General features: G+C 38.6%; 1 protein-coding gene across 3 annotated transcripts in view; it reads left to right on the top strand.

Moving 5' to 3' along the window:
- Positions 1 to 14,347, top strand: part of ak9 (adenylate kinase 9) — a 274,249-nt gene that overhangs the window by 181,806 nt on the left and 78,096 nt on the right. For all 3 annotated transcript variants that reach the window (XM_087983041.1, XM_087983046.1, XM_087983034.1), the window contains 2 exons: positions 6,564 to 6,776; positions 10,027 to 10,293. In XM_087983041.1, the coding sequence (XP_087839167.1) occupies positions 6,564 to 6,776; positions 10,027 to 10,293 (480 nt within the window). The remainder of the gene's footprint in view (positions 1 to 6,563; positions 6,777 to 10,026; positions 10,294 to 14,347) is intronic.

Below are 14,347 nucleotides of genomic sequence, written 5' to 3'. Positions count from 1 at the left end.
GTACAATTGCGACAACACTTCCCTACTTTTATACTCCATTCCTTATTGCCAAATAATATTACCAATTGTCAATAAATGTCAAAATTCTCTTTGTCCTCCCTATTTCTTGCTGGATCTGCATGAGTTATAAAGAAAGGTTATCTGGGCTGGGACTTTTTTCACTGGAGTGTAAGAGGTTCAGAGCCATCTGATAGAAGTTTATAAAATAATGAGGGATATAGATAGAGTTAATGGTAGTTGTCTTTTCTCTAGGATGGGGGATTTCAAGACTAGGGTGCACACTTTTAAGGTGAGAGGAGAAAGATTTGAAAAAGACATGTGAGGTAATTTTTTTTTAACTAAACTTCCTGAGAAAGTGAATGCAGGTACAATTACAACATTTAAAAGACATTTGGATAGAGACATGAATAGGAAAGGTTTGGAAGGGTATGGGCCAGGAGAGCAGGCAGATGGGACTAGTTTAGTTAGGGATTATGTTTGGCATATGTTGGACCAAAGGGTCTGTTTCTGCGCTATATGACTCTATGACTAGTTTTCATTTACGAGCATACTCTGCACCAAAACATTTTGTAGTTTTTCTCCCTTCAAATAATAAGTTATCTTTTTATTCTTTTGACCAAAATGGATAACCTCACACTTATCCATGTTACATTTCATCTGCTAAATTTTGGCCATTCACCTTAACCTATCCATGCAAATTTCTTATTTCTTCATTATACCTTACGTTCCCACCTATTTTAGTGCAATTTGCAAATTTTGCTATTTTACATTCTATCCCTTCATTCAAGTCATTAATATAGATTGTCAATAGTTGAAGCCCAAGGACTGAACTCTGTGGAATCCTACTAATCACATGTTGTCAACCAGAAAAAGAGTCATTTAACCTAACTCTTTACTTAATAGTCGTTCTCCAATCCAAGCTAATCCAAGCAACCTTGCGTGACCTTACTTTGCATATTCACCTTTTGTCCATCACCTTATCAAATGCCTTTTGGAAGTCCAGATATACCACATCTACAGGACCCCCTTTAGCCATTAATGTACTTTACCTAAAAATGCAGCAAATATTTGTTTGATGTAACATTTAATAGACTTTATGGCAGGCAAGAATTAATACAAAGAATATTTTTCACTTGTAAATCATATTATGTTCATTGCACTTTTATCAATTGCAAATCAGTTTTGCTTGTGAAGCAATTGTGGGTATAAAGGAATATTGGAACACAGAAACAGGAGTGGACCATTGATTTGAATTGATGTGAATTGATTTGAACTGAATTGAATTGATTTGATTTGAATTGATTTGATTTGATTTGAATTGAATTGATTTGAACTGAACTGAACTGAATTGAATTGAATTGATTTGATTTGAAATTGATTGTCATGTATACCGGGCACAGTGAAAAGCTTTATCTTGCGAACAATACAGTCAGACCACATAGTTAAATAACATAGATAAGTAAATAATACGTAAATAGCAGCAAAACAAAAACACAGGTACAGGCGAATGTTATGAGTTTGTGAGTCCATTCAATATTCTAACAACTGTAGGGTAGAAACTGTTTCGAAACCAGCTGGTGCATATGTTCAGGCTTCTGTACCTTCTCCCTGATGGTAGAGGTTGTAAAAAAGCATTGCCAGGGTGGGATGGATCTTTGAGAATGCTAGTGGCCTTTCCTTGACAGCAGGCCTGGGAGATGGATTCTATAGATTGGAGGTTGGCCTTTGTGATTGTCTGGGCAGAGTTCACCACTCTCTGTAACCATCTTCGATCTTGAATGGACAGTTGCCATACCAGATAGTGACAGAATGCTCTCGATGGCACACCTATAAAAGTTGGCAAGGATATTCACTGTCGTGCCAAATTTTCTCAGCTGCCTGAGGAACAAGAGACATTGTTGGACCTTTGTAACCAGTGCGTCCACATGAAGTGACCAAGAAAACTTGTTGTTGATGACCACTTCCAGGAGCTTGACACTCTCCACTCGTTCCACCTCTGTGCTGTTAATGTGTAAGGGGGACATGAGTATCATCCCACCAAAAGTCAACAATGAGTTCCTTGGTTTTGCCAGCATTGAGAGCTAGGTTGTTCTCAGTGCACCATTTTTCCAGGTCTTCCACCTCCCGTCTGTAGCCTGTTTCGTCGCCATCTGAGATTCGACTGACTATGGTGCTGTCATCAGCGAACTTGTAAATGGCTTTAGTCTGATATTTAGCGACGCAATCATGGGTATACACTGAGTACAGTAGAGATCTAGAGGGGTATACGCACCTCTAGGGGTCTCCAGTGTTGAGTGTTAGTGACGTTGTCCCCAGTCTTCACTGATTGTGGCCTGTAGGTCAGGAAACCGAGGATCCAGTTGCAGGGAGTGGGGCTTAACCTGTCAGCCTTCAGCCTGTCAAGCCTGCTCCATTATTCAATTTCTTCGTGGCCGATCATCCACTTGAAACACCACTTTTACTTTTTCGACTGTGGACTAAAAACCGGGCAAAGTACTGATTTAAACTAAGGAAGCTGTGGAAGGAGATGTTGCAGTTTTAAAAATGAGTGACTTGTATTACAATGTTGCCTTTTACAAGCAGTGGGTGACAATGCACCATGTGTTTGCTCCTAGGTGTGTATCTGAGCAATTTCACTCATCTTTTGAATGGTTTTCCATTGGGGATTTTTTGCATGCTCAGCATAATAACAGCCTCTTGATTGGTTCCTGGGCAATTGGAACCACTTTATGTTTGGTCAATATAGCAAAAACGTCCAGCCTTTGAAGGAGAAAAACTCCAAAATTTCTCTCTCCTGTCAAGAAATATCAAAAGATTTCCTGGCACCTATTTTCACTCCTAATTATCCTGTAAACAGCTTTCTCTGTGAATTCCCTTGTTGGAAAGAAAAGTGATAAAATACCTTCAGAGACAGTGAAAGAGAAAATCTTAACCATGAATAGGGTTCAAAAGGATCCAAAAGAAAATAACTCATTAACATCTGTAGTACAGACTCTTGCCAGGACTGTGCTTTACTGACTATTTTGTTCCATCCCATCCATAATTTTTGTGCTTTGTCTTGATTGTTTGAGTGAATATTTATGAGTATGGGAATTTTAAAAAAAGGTGGACAGAATTTCAGTTCTAGAATTATAAGTTAGCAATACATGTTTCTTACTCTCCATGGGTTAAAACAGTTTGATTACAATTTAAACTAGTTTGAGAGGGGGATGGGAGACAGAATGTTAGTACAATAGGGACATAGTGTGATATAGTAAAGGAGCCAAAGCAGAGAAAGGATCTGGCCAAATTAGACTGGGAATAACTGCTTGTAGGAAAATATACAAAATAACAGTTGAGGGGTGTTCAGAAAGGAAATGGAGAGTTCAGACCCATCATGTTCCATTTGGGTTGTTCCTTTTAGGGTGAAATAGATGTGGAGAAAATGTTCCACGAGTAGGAGCGATTAAGACCCAAGGGCACAGGCTCAGAATATAGGAAACAAGATGAAGTGGCTGATGGAAAATTGGACACTGCTCATGGAAAATAAATTGACAAGTATGCGTCAATATCCGAGAAGATTTCCAAGGATAATGACATTAGAACAGGCTATTCTGGGTTCACACGTGTTATTCCTGAAGTATAGACGCAAAAGTTTGTTATTTAAGAAAGAATCTGGACAAACTTACATCCAGGTGCTGAAAGGAAATTAAAAGGATGTGAGGCATTTATTCCAGTTTGATTGTATAAGGTAAAATAGAACTAAATGAAGATGTTCATTCAAAGTAAGTATTTGGCAAGTCTTCATTAATTGAGGCTCAGAGAACAGATCCAAAGTTAAGTAAGTTAGCAGAGGTGGCTCACATTGAATCTAAGGCTGAAGGGGGTTCAGAGTATTATTATACTAGAAACAAAGGTCTGATGAGTATGTGAAACACCCTCACATACTTACCTATGGACAGGGAATAGATGGTAGTTCTTATATAGTGGTGTCGCCCAGGTATTATAACGAGATATTGTTCGCAGCACGTAAAATTTGTAAAGTAGAGCATGTAGGAACATGTTTCAGACTGTAAGGAGTCTCCATTTGTCTGCTAATCTTTTACTTTTTACATGCTTATAGTTCTTAAATACCATTTTTAATGTTTCATGCATATTTATTCTCATACTCTAAATTTCCCCTCTGAATCAACCTCCCAGGTCTCCTTTGCTGATTTCTAAACTGCTTCCAGTCTGCTACTTTTTCTGCAACTTTATGTAAAGTTGAAAATTTAAGCAAAGTAATTTTGACAGATGGGTGCGAGGTGTTGGAGTTTAAACCATGTACAAAGTTATCACAGAGATTATTTTTTCATAAAAGTTAAAAACTCACAACATTTTGGAATAAGAACTCAGGTTAAAGACTTGAAGGTTGCAACTGATAGACAGCAGTAATGTCTGATGATTATGAGCTGATCCATAAAATTAAACTTTTTTTCCATTACCCTTGTAGAATTGAGGATAGAGAATGGGAGAATGAATGGAAAGCAAGTAGCCATTGTTTTTATTCAGAATGCTTGGAGTTGCAAGTGAAGTGCAAGGACTTATTGAGGTTTGTAACTGTGAATTTGAAAATGGAACTCAAAACAAAAATGATATGGAAACATTTTTTTTTGCGTTGACTACAATCAGGAAACTGGAGGTAAAAACTGAGAGGTGAATAGAGTAGATGAGAGGCATGCAGAATTTCCGTCAAATAGGAAGATAATCCCTTTTTCTTCAAATACATTGCTAAACACATGATTATATTAAGAGATATAGTCGCCACTTAGACTCTTTCACTGCATGTTACTCAAGCTTTCCATCCAGAGAATGAAATGAAATCAAAAGTGATAGTAGATAGTATAAATGAGGAATATATCCCCCTTTGATTGTATAAAATAAAATTAGAATGTGACTTGTTGTCCAGAACAATGGTTGTAGGAATTGTTAAGAAATTAGCCATAATTTGATTTGGCTTACTTCAAGGTAATAATTTGGCTGAAGTAAAGCTTACTTTGCCTGTAAAGCTAGCTTTTGCCAACTTTGCCTATAATCATAGGAAGCCAATCTGAGGTGAAAGAGGTCGAACAGTTACAGGACCAAGTTCCAGGTACATTCCCATCATGTATAGTCATCAGAGCAATGGTTAAACCAAGTCCATCATCAGTAGTCAAGGTAATATATAAATGGATAATAGAGTAGCTGAAACTTGCCATAAATAAGTGATTAATTCAAAGTATTTGGCAAGTCTTCAGAGAGCAAATCCAGGATTGAATAATGTAATACAGGAAGCTCACACTGAAGCTGAGGCTGAATCTGAAGGGGTTCTGGAGTGTTATTATATTGAAACAAAGTTCTGATGAGGAAATGGCGACACCCCAGTAGACCTGCAAATAAGGAATGGATAGGTGTTCTTAGGCATTGGTACTGCCCAAATATTGTAAGAAGATATTGCAAGTAATGCATGAAATTGCTAAGGTAGGACATGCTTTATTTTTCCACTCTTAGTCAATCTCTTGGTTCTCCTTTAATGAATTCTGAACTGCTTTCAGTCTGTGATTTTGCTACTTTTTCTAGTGACTTTATATGAATCCTCTTTGAATCTTATGCTATCCTTAATTTGCATTTAAACCATAATGGTTTAAATTTTCTTGGTGAGTTCTTTTGCCTGAAAGGAATGTACAACTACTTTAGCAAGGACCTTGCTACTATAAAGAACAGAAATTCATCTGCAAAAGAAATGCAAGAAGTCAAAAACCCTCTGGTTTAGAATAAAACTACAGACCTCAGACAATCAGGAGGACAGTCCAAGTTAACTACCTTTAACTCATCATAATGTGAATCTGTGATTCTTTCCAGATCCAAATAGAACATGTTTGGGAAGAATGATGGAACTTCTGGATCATCTGAATTTGTAAAGTTGAAGACCTTGGGGGGAGGTTGGGTAGTGGTAACTGTAAATATATAAGTAAATGTACAACATTATAACTTTGAAGAGAAAAGAATTGTGGGGTAATATGTTATATGAGTGTGAAAGGATCAATATTTGATAAACTGCAGTCAGCACTACCCACTGTGATGATATCACAGGTATTTCAAAGCACAAGCAGAACTACAGGACACAGACCTCAGGCTGGTATACTCCTAACATTCTCCATATTAATGCAGCTCATATTCATGTAATGTCTGAATACTTGTAGTTAATCAATAAATACCATATTGTGTATTCAACAAAACCAAACACACATGCACACGTACATGCGTGCACATGCTCAAGCACGCACGCACACACTCTTTGTCTTCTGGTCTGCAGAAAAGCACCAGATCCCTATTTAAATTTGTAGATCAGTTCCTGATGGCACTATGATCTTTCCAAATTGTACCAAATGCCCTACTTAATTTAGAGGAGGACATAAAGAAATGTACTATTAAAATATTAATAAAATATTCTGATCACTTTTATTATTGAACAAATATTGGTAAATTATAAATAGTGAAATCATTGTCATTTGGTTGTTGTGTAAGTGGTACAAAACTTAAACATCATTTCAATTTTCTTCCAGAATGAAGATTTGGCCCAACGAAAAAACAGACAGATGGGTGAAAGTAAACATTACTGTCCTGTGGCCTTAAAAGAAAAAACAGTCCTTTATCCAGGTGATCAAGATTGTAGTGCTAAATATCGAGAAAAATACTATTATTTTTCTCATCCAACTGCTAGAGACGAGTTTTTAAAGAATCCAGAAGAATATGTAAATGCAAATGAACCTCTAAAGGTAATGATCTTTGATTCTGTTTCCAGAAATAGAACATTTCTATTGTTGAAATGCATGAATTAAATTTTATTTTTCATTCATCCAGCTTATTTTGTATATATTTATAAAAATGACAACCTTTAGTTTTAGCAATAACTTTTGTCATTGTATTAATTTTAATTCTCTTTAATCTACCAATTAATTAATTTTAAGAAGGGCGGTAAAGACAAGCTCGGGAACTATAGACCGGTGAGCCTGACCTCAGTGGTGGGTAAGTTGTTGGAGGGAATCCTGAGGGACAGGATGTACATGTATTTGGAAAGCCAACATGGCTTTGTGCGTGGGAAATCATGTCTCACAAACTTGATTGAGTTTTTTAAAGAAGTAACAAAGAGGATTGATGAGGGCAGAGTAGTAGATGTGATCTATATGGACTTCAGTAAGACGTTCGACAAGGTTCCCCATGGGAGACTGATTAGCAAGGTTAGATCTCATGGAATACATGGAGAACTAGCCATTTGGATACAGAACTGACTCAAAGGTAGAAGACAGAGGGTGGTAGTGGAGGGTTGTTTTTCAGACTGGAGGCCTGTGACCAGTGGAGTGCCACAAGGATCGGTGCTGGGCCCTCTACTTTTTGTCATTTACATAAATGATTTGATGCGAGCATAAGAGGTACAGTTAGTAAGTTTGCAGATGACACCAAAATTGGAGGTGTAGTGGACAGTGAAGAGGGTTACCTCAGATTGCAACAGGATCTTGACCAGATGGGCCAATGGGCTGAGAAGTGCAGATGGAGTTTAATTCAGATAAATGTGAGGTGCTGCATTTTGGGAAAGCAAATCTTATCAGGACTCATACACTTAATGGTAAGGTTCTAGGGAGTGTTGCTGAACAAAGAGACCTTGGAGTGCAGTTTCATAGCTCCTTGAAAGCGGAGTCGCAGGTAGATAGGATAGTGAAGAAGGCGTTTAATATGCTTTCCTTTATTGGTCAGAGTATTGAGTACAGGGGTTGGGAGGTCATGTTGCGGCTGTACAGGACATTGGTTAGGCCACTGTTGGAATATTGCATGCAGTTCTGGTCTCCTTCCTATCGGAAAGATTTTGTGAAACTTGAAAGGGTTCAGAAAAGATTTACAAGGATGTTGCCAGGGTTGGAGGATCTGAGCTACAGGGAGATGCTGAACAGGCTGGGGCTGTTTTCCCTGGAGTGTCGGAGGCTGAGGGGTGACCTTGTAGAGGTTTACAAAATTATGAGGGGCATGGATAGGATAAATAGACAAAGTCTTTTCCCTGGGGTCGGGGAGTCCAGAACTAGAGGACATAGGTTTAGGGTGAGAGGAGAAAGATATAAAAGAGACCTAAGGGGCAACGTTTTCATGCAGAGGGTGGTACGTGTATGGAATGAGCTGCCAGGGGACGTGGTGGAGGCTGGTAGAATTGCAACATTTAAGAGGCATCTGGATGGGTATATGAATAGGAAGGGTTTGGAGGGATATGGGCCAGGTGCTGGCAGGTGGGACTAGATTGGGTTGGGATATCTGGTTGGCATGGACGGGTTGGACCGAAGGGTCTGTTTCCATCCTGTGCATCTCTATGACTCTAATAAAATAAATGAAACAAACTGTGAGGATGTTCTCAACTTTAACATCAGGCATTTGACGTCCCTCATCTTTATCAACTGCCTTTCTCTAATTTTCACTGTTTCTCCCTGATAATTGTTGAAAGAGAAATGTAATGAGCTGTAGGAAAATTAACCAATACAGTTCATAGTAATTGAAAGTATTTGTGTACATGTCACTTAATCTAGACTTTATATAGGATTACATTGGTCTAGTTTCAATAACTTGTGGTCTTGAAACTATGTTCATTATAAGTGTATACCCACAGATGTGGTGGTTTTCCATTGAATAATATTCTTTATTTTTAATTCGTTCTTGAGAAATAGACATTACTATCAAGGTCAGCATTTATTGATTATCTTTTGTTGCCTTCTAAACTGTTGAAGGTACTCCCCAGTGCAATTCAGTAGAATGTGTCATGATTCTTATGTGATAATGCTGATGGAGCAAAGATTCATGTCTTGGGGATTATGTGCAATTTAAGTGGAATCCTGGAGGTGATGGTGAGCAGGTAAATCGAGTGGCCTTATCCTTATAGATGATAATAGTCACAGATCTGAAGGCTTTTAAGAAAACTTGGTGAATTTCTGGCCACCAGGCCCATGGCCCATGGCAGAGCACTTAACATGATGGACTGTAAGTCGAACACTTCTTTATTTCTTTGTTTTTCTGCCAGAGAGTGGCGACACTGTACAACACTTTTCACTGTAAAACAAAATACATGTGACATTAAATCAAATCAAATAAATAAAGCAAATCAAATAAAAACTTTAATCTTCGTCAAGGATGCTTTGAATGTTGTGGCTTATAAATAGGAATGGTGCACATTTTCGGAATGCTAATTGATCCACTAAGTTCTAATATGGTAGGCAGGTTGCAGCCAAACATTTCTGCTGGGAAATGCATCACTCAAATTTTGACTTGTATTTGTAGCATTAGTGTACATTATCAGCATTCAAAGTGGAAAGGGAGGGTAATGTATTGAAATTAGGGATCTGGGCTTCACATGTTGATTTATGCTATATTTAAAGGCATCATATGATACTTGCAAATTAGCTACTGATTTAGAGTGCTGATATTCTATTTTGAGGCTGGGGAACAAGAACCAGGACTGTTTCAAACCTGCTGCTCGAGGGGCAACAGTCACTTGTGTTTTTGATCTAAACACCAACATAGAAACACATTACACGTGCATTTAAGAGCAGATGCTGACACTGTCAAAGCTGGTGGACCAATCATCTTCCAGTTTCACAGCGGCAACTGGCTGCAGTAAAATGTAAGTAACTGAAAGGACTCTCAACCACTGGAACATTTAGGCAGCAATAATTAATAAAGATGCTAGGATCCCTATAACCAGATGAGATTTTACAAAAGTTGCCAATGGTTACCATTATGCGAACTTTATATATATTGAATTCAAACTTTTCACTTGAACTGTGGGATTCAAATCCATGTCCTCAGATCATTAGATTGGACTTCTGGATTGCTAGTCCCATGACATTATCACAATATTACCACCTCTCTATTATTGTTCTGTTTAATGCTATGATTAACAAGATGCAAGCCGCAATGTTTGTAAATGAAAAGAATACGTTAATAAAGAATCACTGTTATACCCATGAAAATATGTCTTTTATTTTTAAACAGCCACCTCCACTGAGATTATTCGTGTTTGGGGCCAAAGGATCGGGTAAAACAATCAATAGCAGATGGTTGGCAAACAAATTCAACATCTTTCACATTCAGTTCGTTGAATGTCTTCAGGAGCTACTTTTCCCTAAAACTAAGAAAAAGATTGGGCCTGAATATGATGATGAACCAACAGAAGAAGAACTAGTTGAAATAGCAACAATTGCAGCACTTGAAAAGGGTGAACCAGCTGAAAATATTGAGATTGAAAATGAAAAACCAGAGGTACAACTCAATAATTTTCCATAGAAATAAATATTAAAATGCCAATTCACATTAATTTAAAAATATACTCTAATGTTCTCAGATGACCTCATACAAAGAGGAACCACTCAACCTAACACTAAACTACCTAGCAAAGAACATTGGAAAATCGACTTCTTATCTGCACTGAGTTGGGAAACCTCTGTTGCTGAGCAACCTTTGGCCTCAGTACCAGTTGACTCAAGACAGTCGAAGCCAGCTACAGTTTCCACCAGGGATTTCTGTCTAAGAATTTCCAGTAGTATGCCTATGCATAAGCATGAGATCACAGCACTATTTTGCTCAGATGTGAATATGTAGACTTAATGGCTAATGGAAGTCTGAAAAATAGAAACAAATGCTAGTCTGTTCATGGGACATGACCCTTGCTGGAAAGCCATTTATTGCTCAACCACAGTGCCTGAGTGCTTGAGCAAGTGTCAACCAAGTGTGCTGCTTTGTCTTGATATGTTGAACTTCTTGAATGCTTGAACACCCCTGATTTGTGCCTTATAGATGGTGTTCAGTCTTCAGAAAATATATTCTAAGATTTCAGGATATTCTTCAGGATATCAAATCTTTATCACAGAATTCCAAGCCTCTGACTTGTTCTTGTAGTCACGTATTGATATGGCTGGTCCAGTTAAGTTTCTTGTCAATGGTAAATCTCAAGAATGTTAATGGTGGTCGAGTATTCAGCAATTGAATGCAGTTGAAAGTGGTTAGATTTTCTAAAAGCGAAATACTGCATCTGCTGGAAATATGAAATACAGAGAAAATGTTTGAAACACTCAGTGGGTTTAGCAGCATCTATGGAGAGAGAAACTACGTTAATGTTTCAGATTGTCACCTTTCATCAGAATTTAGAAAATTTACAAATGGTGAAAACTTATAAGTATTATAAGTAGATTATAAGTATTATAAGTAGATTATAAGTATTATGAGTAGATAAAATATTAGAAAAAACAACACGAGAAGATAAAACAGAAGTCGGGAAACATTAAATGACAGAATTTGTGGGGCAAAGCCAAGGGGAATGGTAATAGGACAAATAAAGTTAACCAATAATGAGTCTAGAAATAAATGACACTGAAATTCAGGAGGTTGAGGGGCAACCTGATAGAAGTTTATAAGATTGTGAATGGCATGAATAGAGTGGAAGCTTTTTCTCAGGGTGGAGCAGTCAGTTACTAGGGGACACAGATTCAAGATGAGGGGTTTTTTTTTAGATTAGATTAGATTCCCCTACAGTGTGGAAACAGGCCCTTTGGCCCAACAAGTCCATACTGACCCTCCGAAGAGTAACCCACCCAGACCCATTTCCCTCTAGCTAATGCACCTAACACTGTGGGCAATTTAGCATGGCCAATTCACCTGACCGGCACATCTTTGGACTGTGGGAGGAAACCAGAGCACCCGGAGGAAACCCATGCAGACATGGGGAGAATGTGCAAACTTCACACAGACAGTTACCCGAGGGTGGGTCCCTGGCGCTGTGAGGCAGCAGTGCTAACCACTGAGCCACCATGCCATCCCAGGGTTGGGGGAGAGTTTAAAAGAGATGTGTGAGGCAAGTTTTCCACAAAAAGGATGGTGAGTGCTGCCAGAGGAGGTGGTGGAAGCAGACACAATAGCAGTATTTAAGAAATAACTGAATGAATACATTAACAGAAAGCGAATAGAGGATACGGATCCTGCAAGTGAGGACTGTTTTAGTATGGAAGGGCATAATGTGGCGGCACAGGTTGGGGGTGAGGGTGCCAAAGGGCCCATTCCTATGTTGTATTGTTCTTGTTCTAATAATGAATAACAGTAATCTGAAAGCAAAAATAAGAAAACAGAATGGCAGAACAGAGATCAGAATATAGAACAGTACAGCATAGGAACCCTGCTGGCCATTCTGTTGTGTCAAAAATGACACCAAATTAAACTCATCCCTTTGCTCCATAGCTCTTCATTCCTTGTATATTCATATACTTATCTCAAAGTCCCTTAAGTGCCTCCATTGTATCTGCCTCCACCATTGTCCCGCCTACCACTGTCTGTGTAAAAAAACTTCTCCTGTAACCTTAAATGCATGCCCCCTAGAATTAGACATTTTTACTCTGGGAAAAAGATTCTGACCATCAACCGTCTCTATGCATCCCATATTTTAATAGACTTCTATCAAATCTCCCCTCAGCCTCTGCCAATCCAGAGAAAACAAGTTTAAGTTTTTCTAGCCTCTCCTTGTAGCTCATACCCTCTAATCCAGGCAGCAACCTGGTAAACTTCTTCTGCACACTCTCCAAAGCCACCACATCCTTTCTGTAAAGTGGTGACCAGAATTGAATGCAATACTCTTCAGTGTGGCCTAACCAAAGTCTTATAAACCTACAACATGACATCCTAACTTTTGTATTCAATTCTCAACCAATAAAGGCAAGCATGCCTTATGCCTTCTTCACCACCCTATCAACTTGTGTGATCAAGTGGAAAGTGGACTTGCCTGAAAACAGCTTCTCCCAATTAACACTCTTTAGCTTCTGCTTAATAATGATGTAATTTGCCCTCCCCTAATTTAATACCTTCCCGCAAGGTCCTGACATATCCTTATTCATAAGCTATCTTAACACTTAACAAGTTGTGATCACTGTTACCAAAACACTCTCCTACTGAAAGGCCAGTCGCCTAGCCCAGCTCATTAGCCAATAAAAGGTCAAGTATGGCCTCTCGTCTAGTTGGACAATCCACATACATTCTAGGATGTACTTAACCAATTCTGCCTTATCTAAGCCTCTTGCTGTAAGGGAGTCCCAGTCAATATCGGGAAAGTTAGTCACCCACTATGGCAACCTTGTTGGTATTACATTTTTCCATAATCTGATTACATATTTGTTCCTCGATGTCTTGGTGGCTGTTAGGTGGCATATAGTCTAATATTATCAAAGTGATGGCACCATCTTATTTTTGACCTGTACCTATGCTGTGCCTCAGTGAATGGACCCTACAGTATGTCCTCCCTGAGTGCAGATGTGATGTTCTCCCTGATTAACAATGCAACTCCTTCACCACTTCTACCTTCCTCTCTATCTCGTCTAAAACAATGAAATCCTGGAATGTTGAGCAGCCAGTCCTGTCCCTCTCTCAACCAAGTCTGTGTAACAGCCACAACAGCGTAGTCACATGTATTGGTCCAGACCCTAAGCTCATCTGCTTTACCTATAGTATTCCTTGAAATAAACACACTTCAGCCCATTTGTACCATCATGTTCATTTACCTGTCTCTGCCTGTCTTTACTTTCTGACTTACTGGTCCTAATATCTACCTTTCCCTCAATCCCTCCACTTGCTGACCGACTGCTCTTTCCCAGCCCCTACCACTCTAGTTTAAACCCTCCCATGTAGCACTACAGTCTGAAATTATGGAACAAAATGTTGAATATAGAAAGCTACAAACTGCATAATCATAAAATGAGATGCTATTCTTCAAGTTCAGACTGAGCTTCATTGGACAATTGCAATCGGCTACAGACAAAAATGTCAGCGTCAGACCTAAATAAAAAGTTCAAATGGTAGGATGCCAGCAGCTTGGGTTCATGTTTTTGATTGAATGGAAGTGTTCCTCAAAGCTGTCATCAAATCTGCATTTTAATGTCCACAATCTAGGTGAGACAATTTGAGTAGGGTCAAGCAAAACAAGAAAGGTAGTGAAATTAACAATCTTAACAATGTGATTATACAAAACATGAACAGAAGTCAACATGTCTTTTTTGTAAAGGCAGTCATGCTCGACAAATTGATGCAGTCTTTGAGGATTAGTAGAGCAGATAAGTGGGAACTAGTAGATGTACCTTGAGTAGGTATTTTTGATCTCCCTAGACTTGATGTCTAAGGAAAGTTCATTCATAACATGACCAAACAGGAGGTATCAACTTGAAAATCCTTTCAAGATAAGCCAATAGTTGGCTGTTAGAGTGGAAGAGATTTCTGATTAGCCATGTGATGGAAATAAATTCGAGCCTGTGCCATCACCAGCCATACTGCAGGCTACAGC

Source organism: Chiloscyllium plagiosum, unplaced genomic scaffold, assembly GCF_037043375.1.
Source record: "Chiloscyllium plagiosum isolate Xiang-an unplaced genomic scaffold, Cpla_swu_hap1 HiC_scaffold_3, whole genome shotgun sequence".
In the NCBI taxonomy this organism is placed as follows: domain Eukaryota; kingdom Metazoa; phylum Chordata; class Chondrichthyes; order Orectolobiformes; family Hemiscylliidae; genus Chiloscyllium; species Chiloscyllium plagiosum.
Note: the sequence above shows the minus strand (reverse complement) of the source record. Positions and strands in the feature narration are given on the sequence as shown.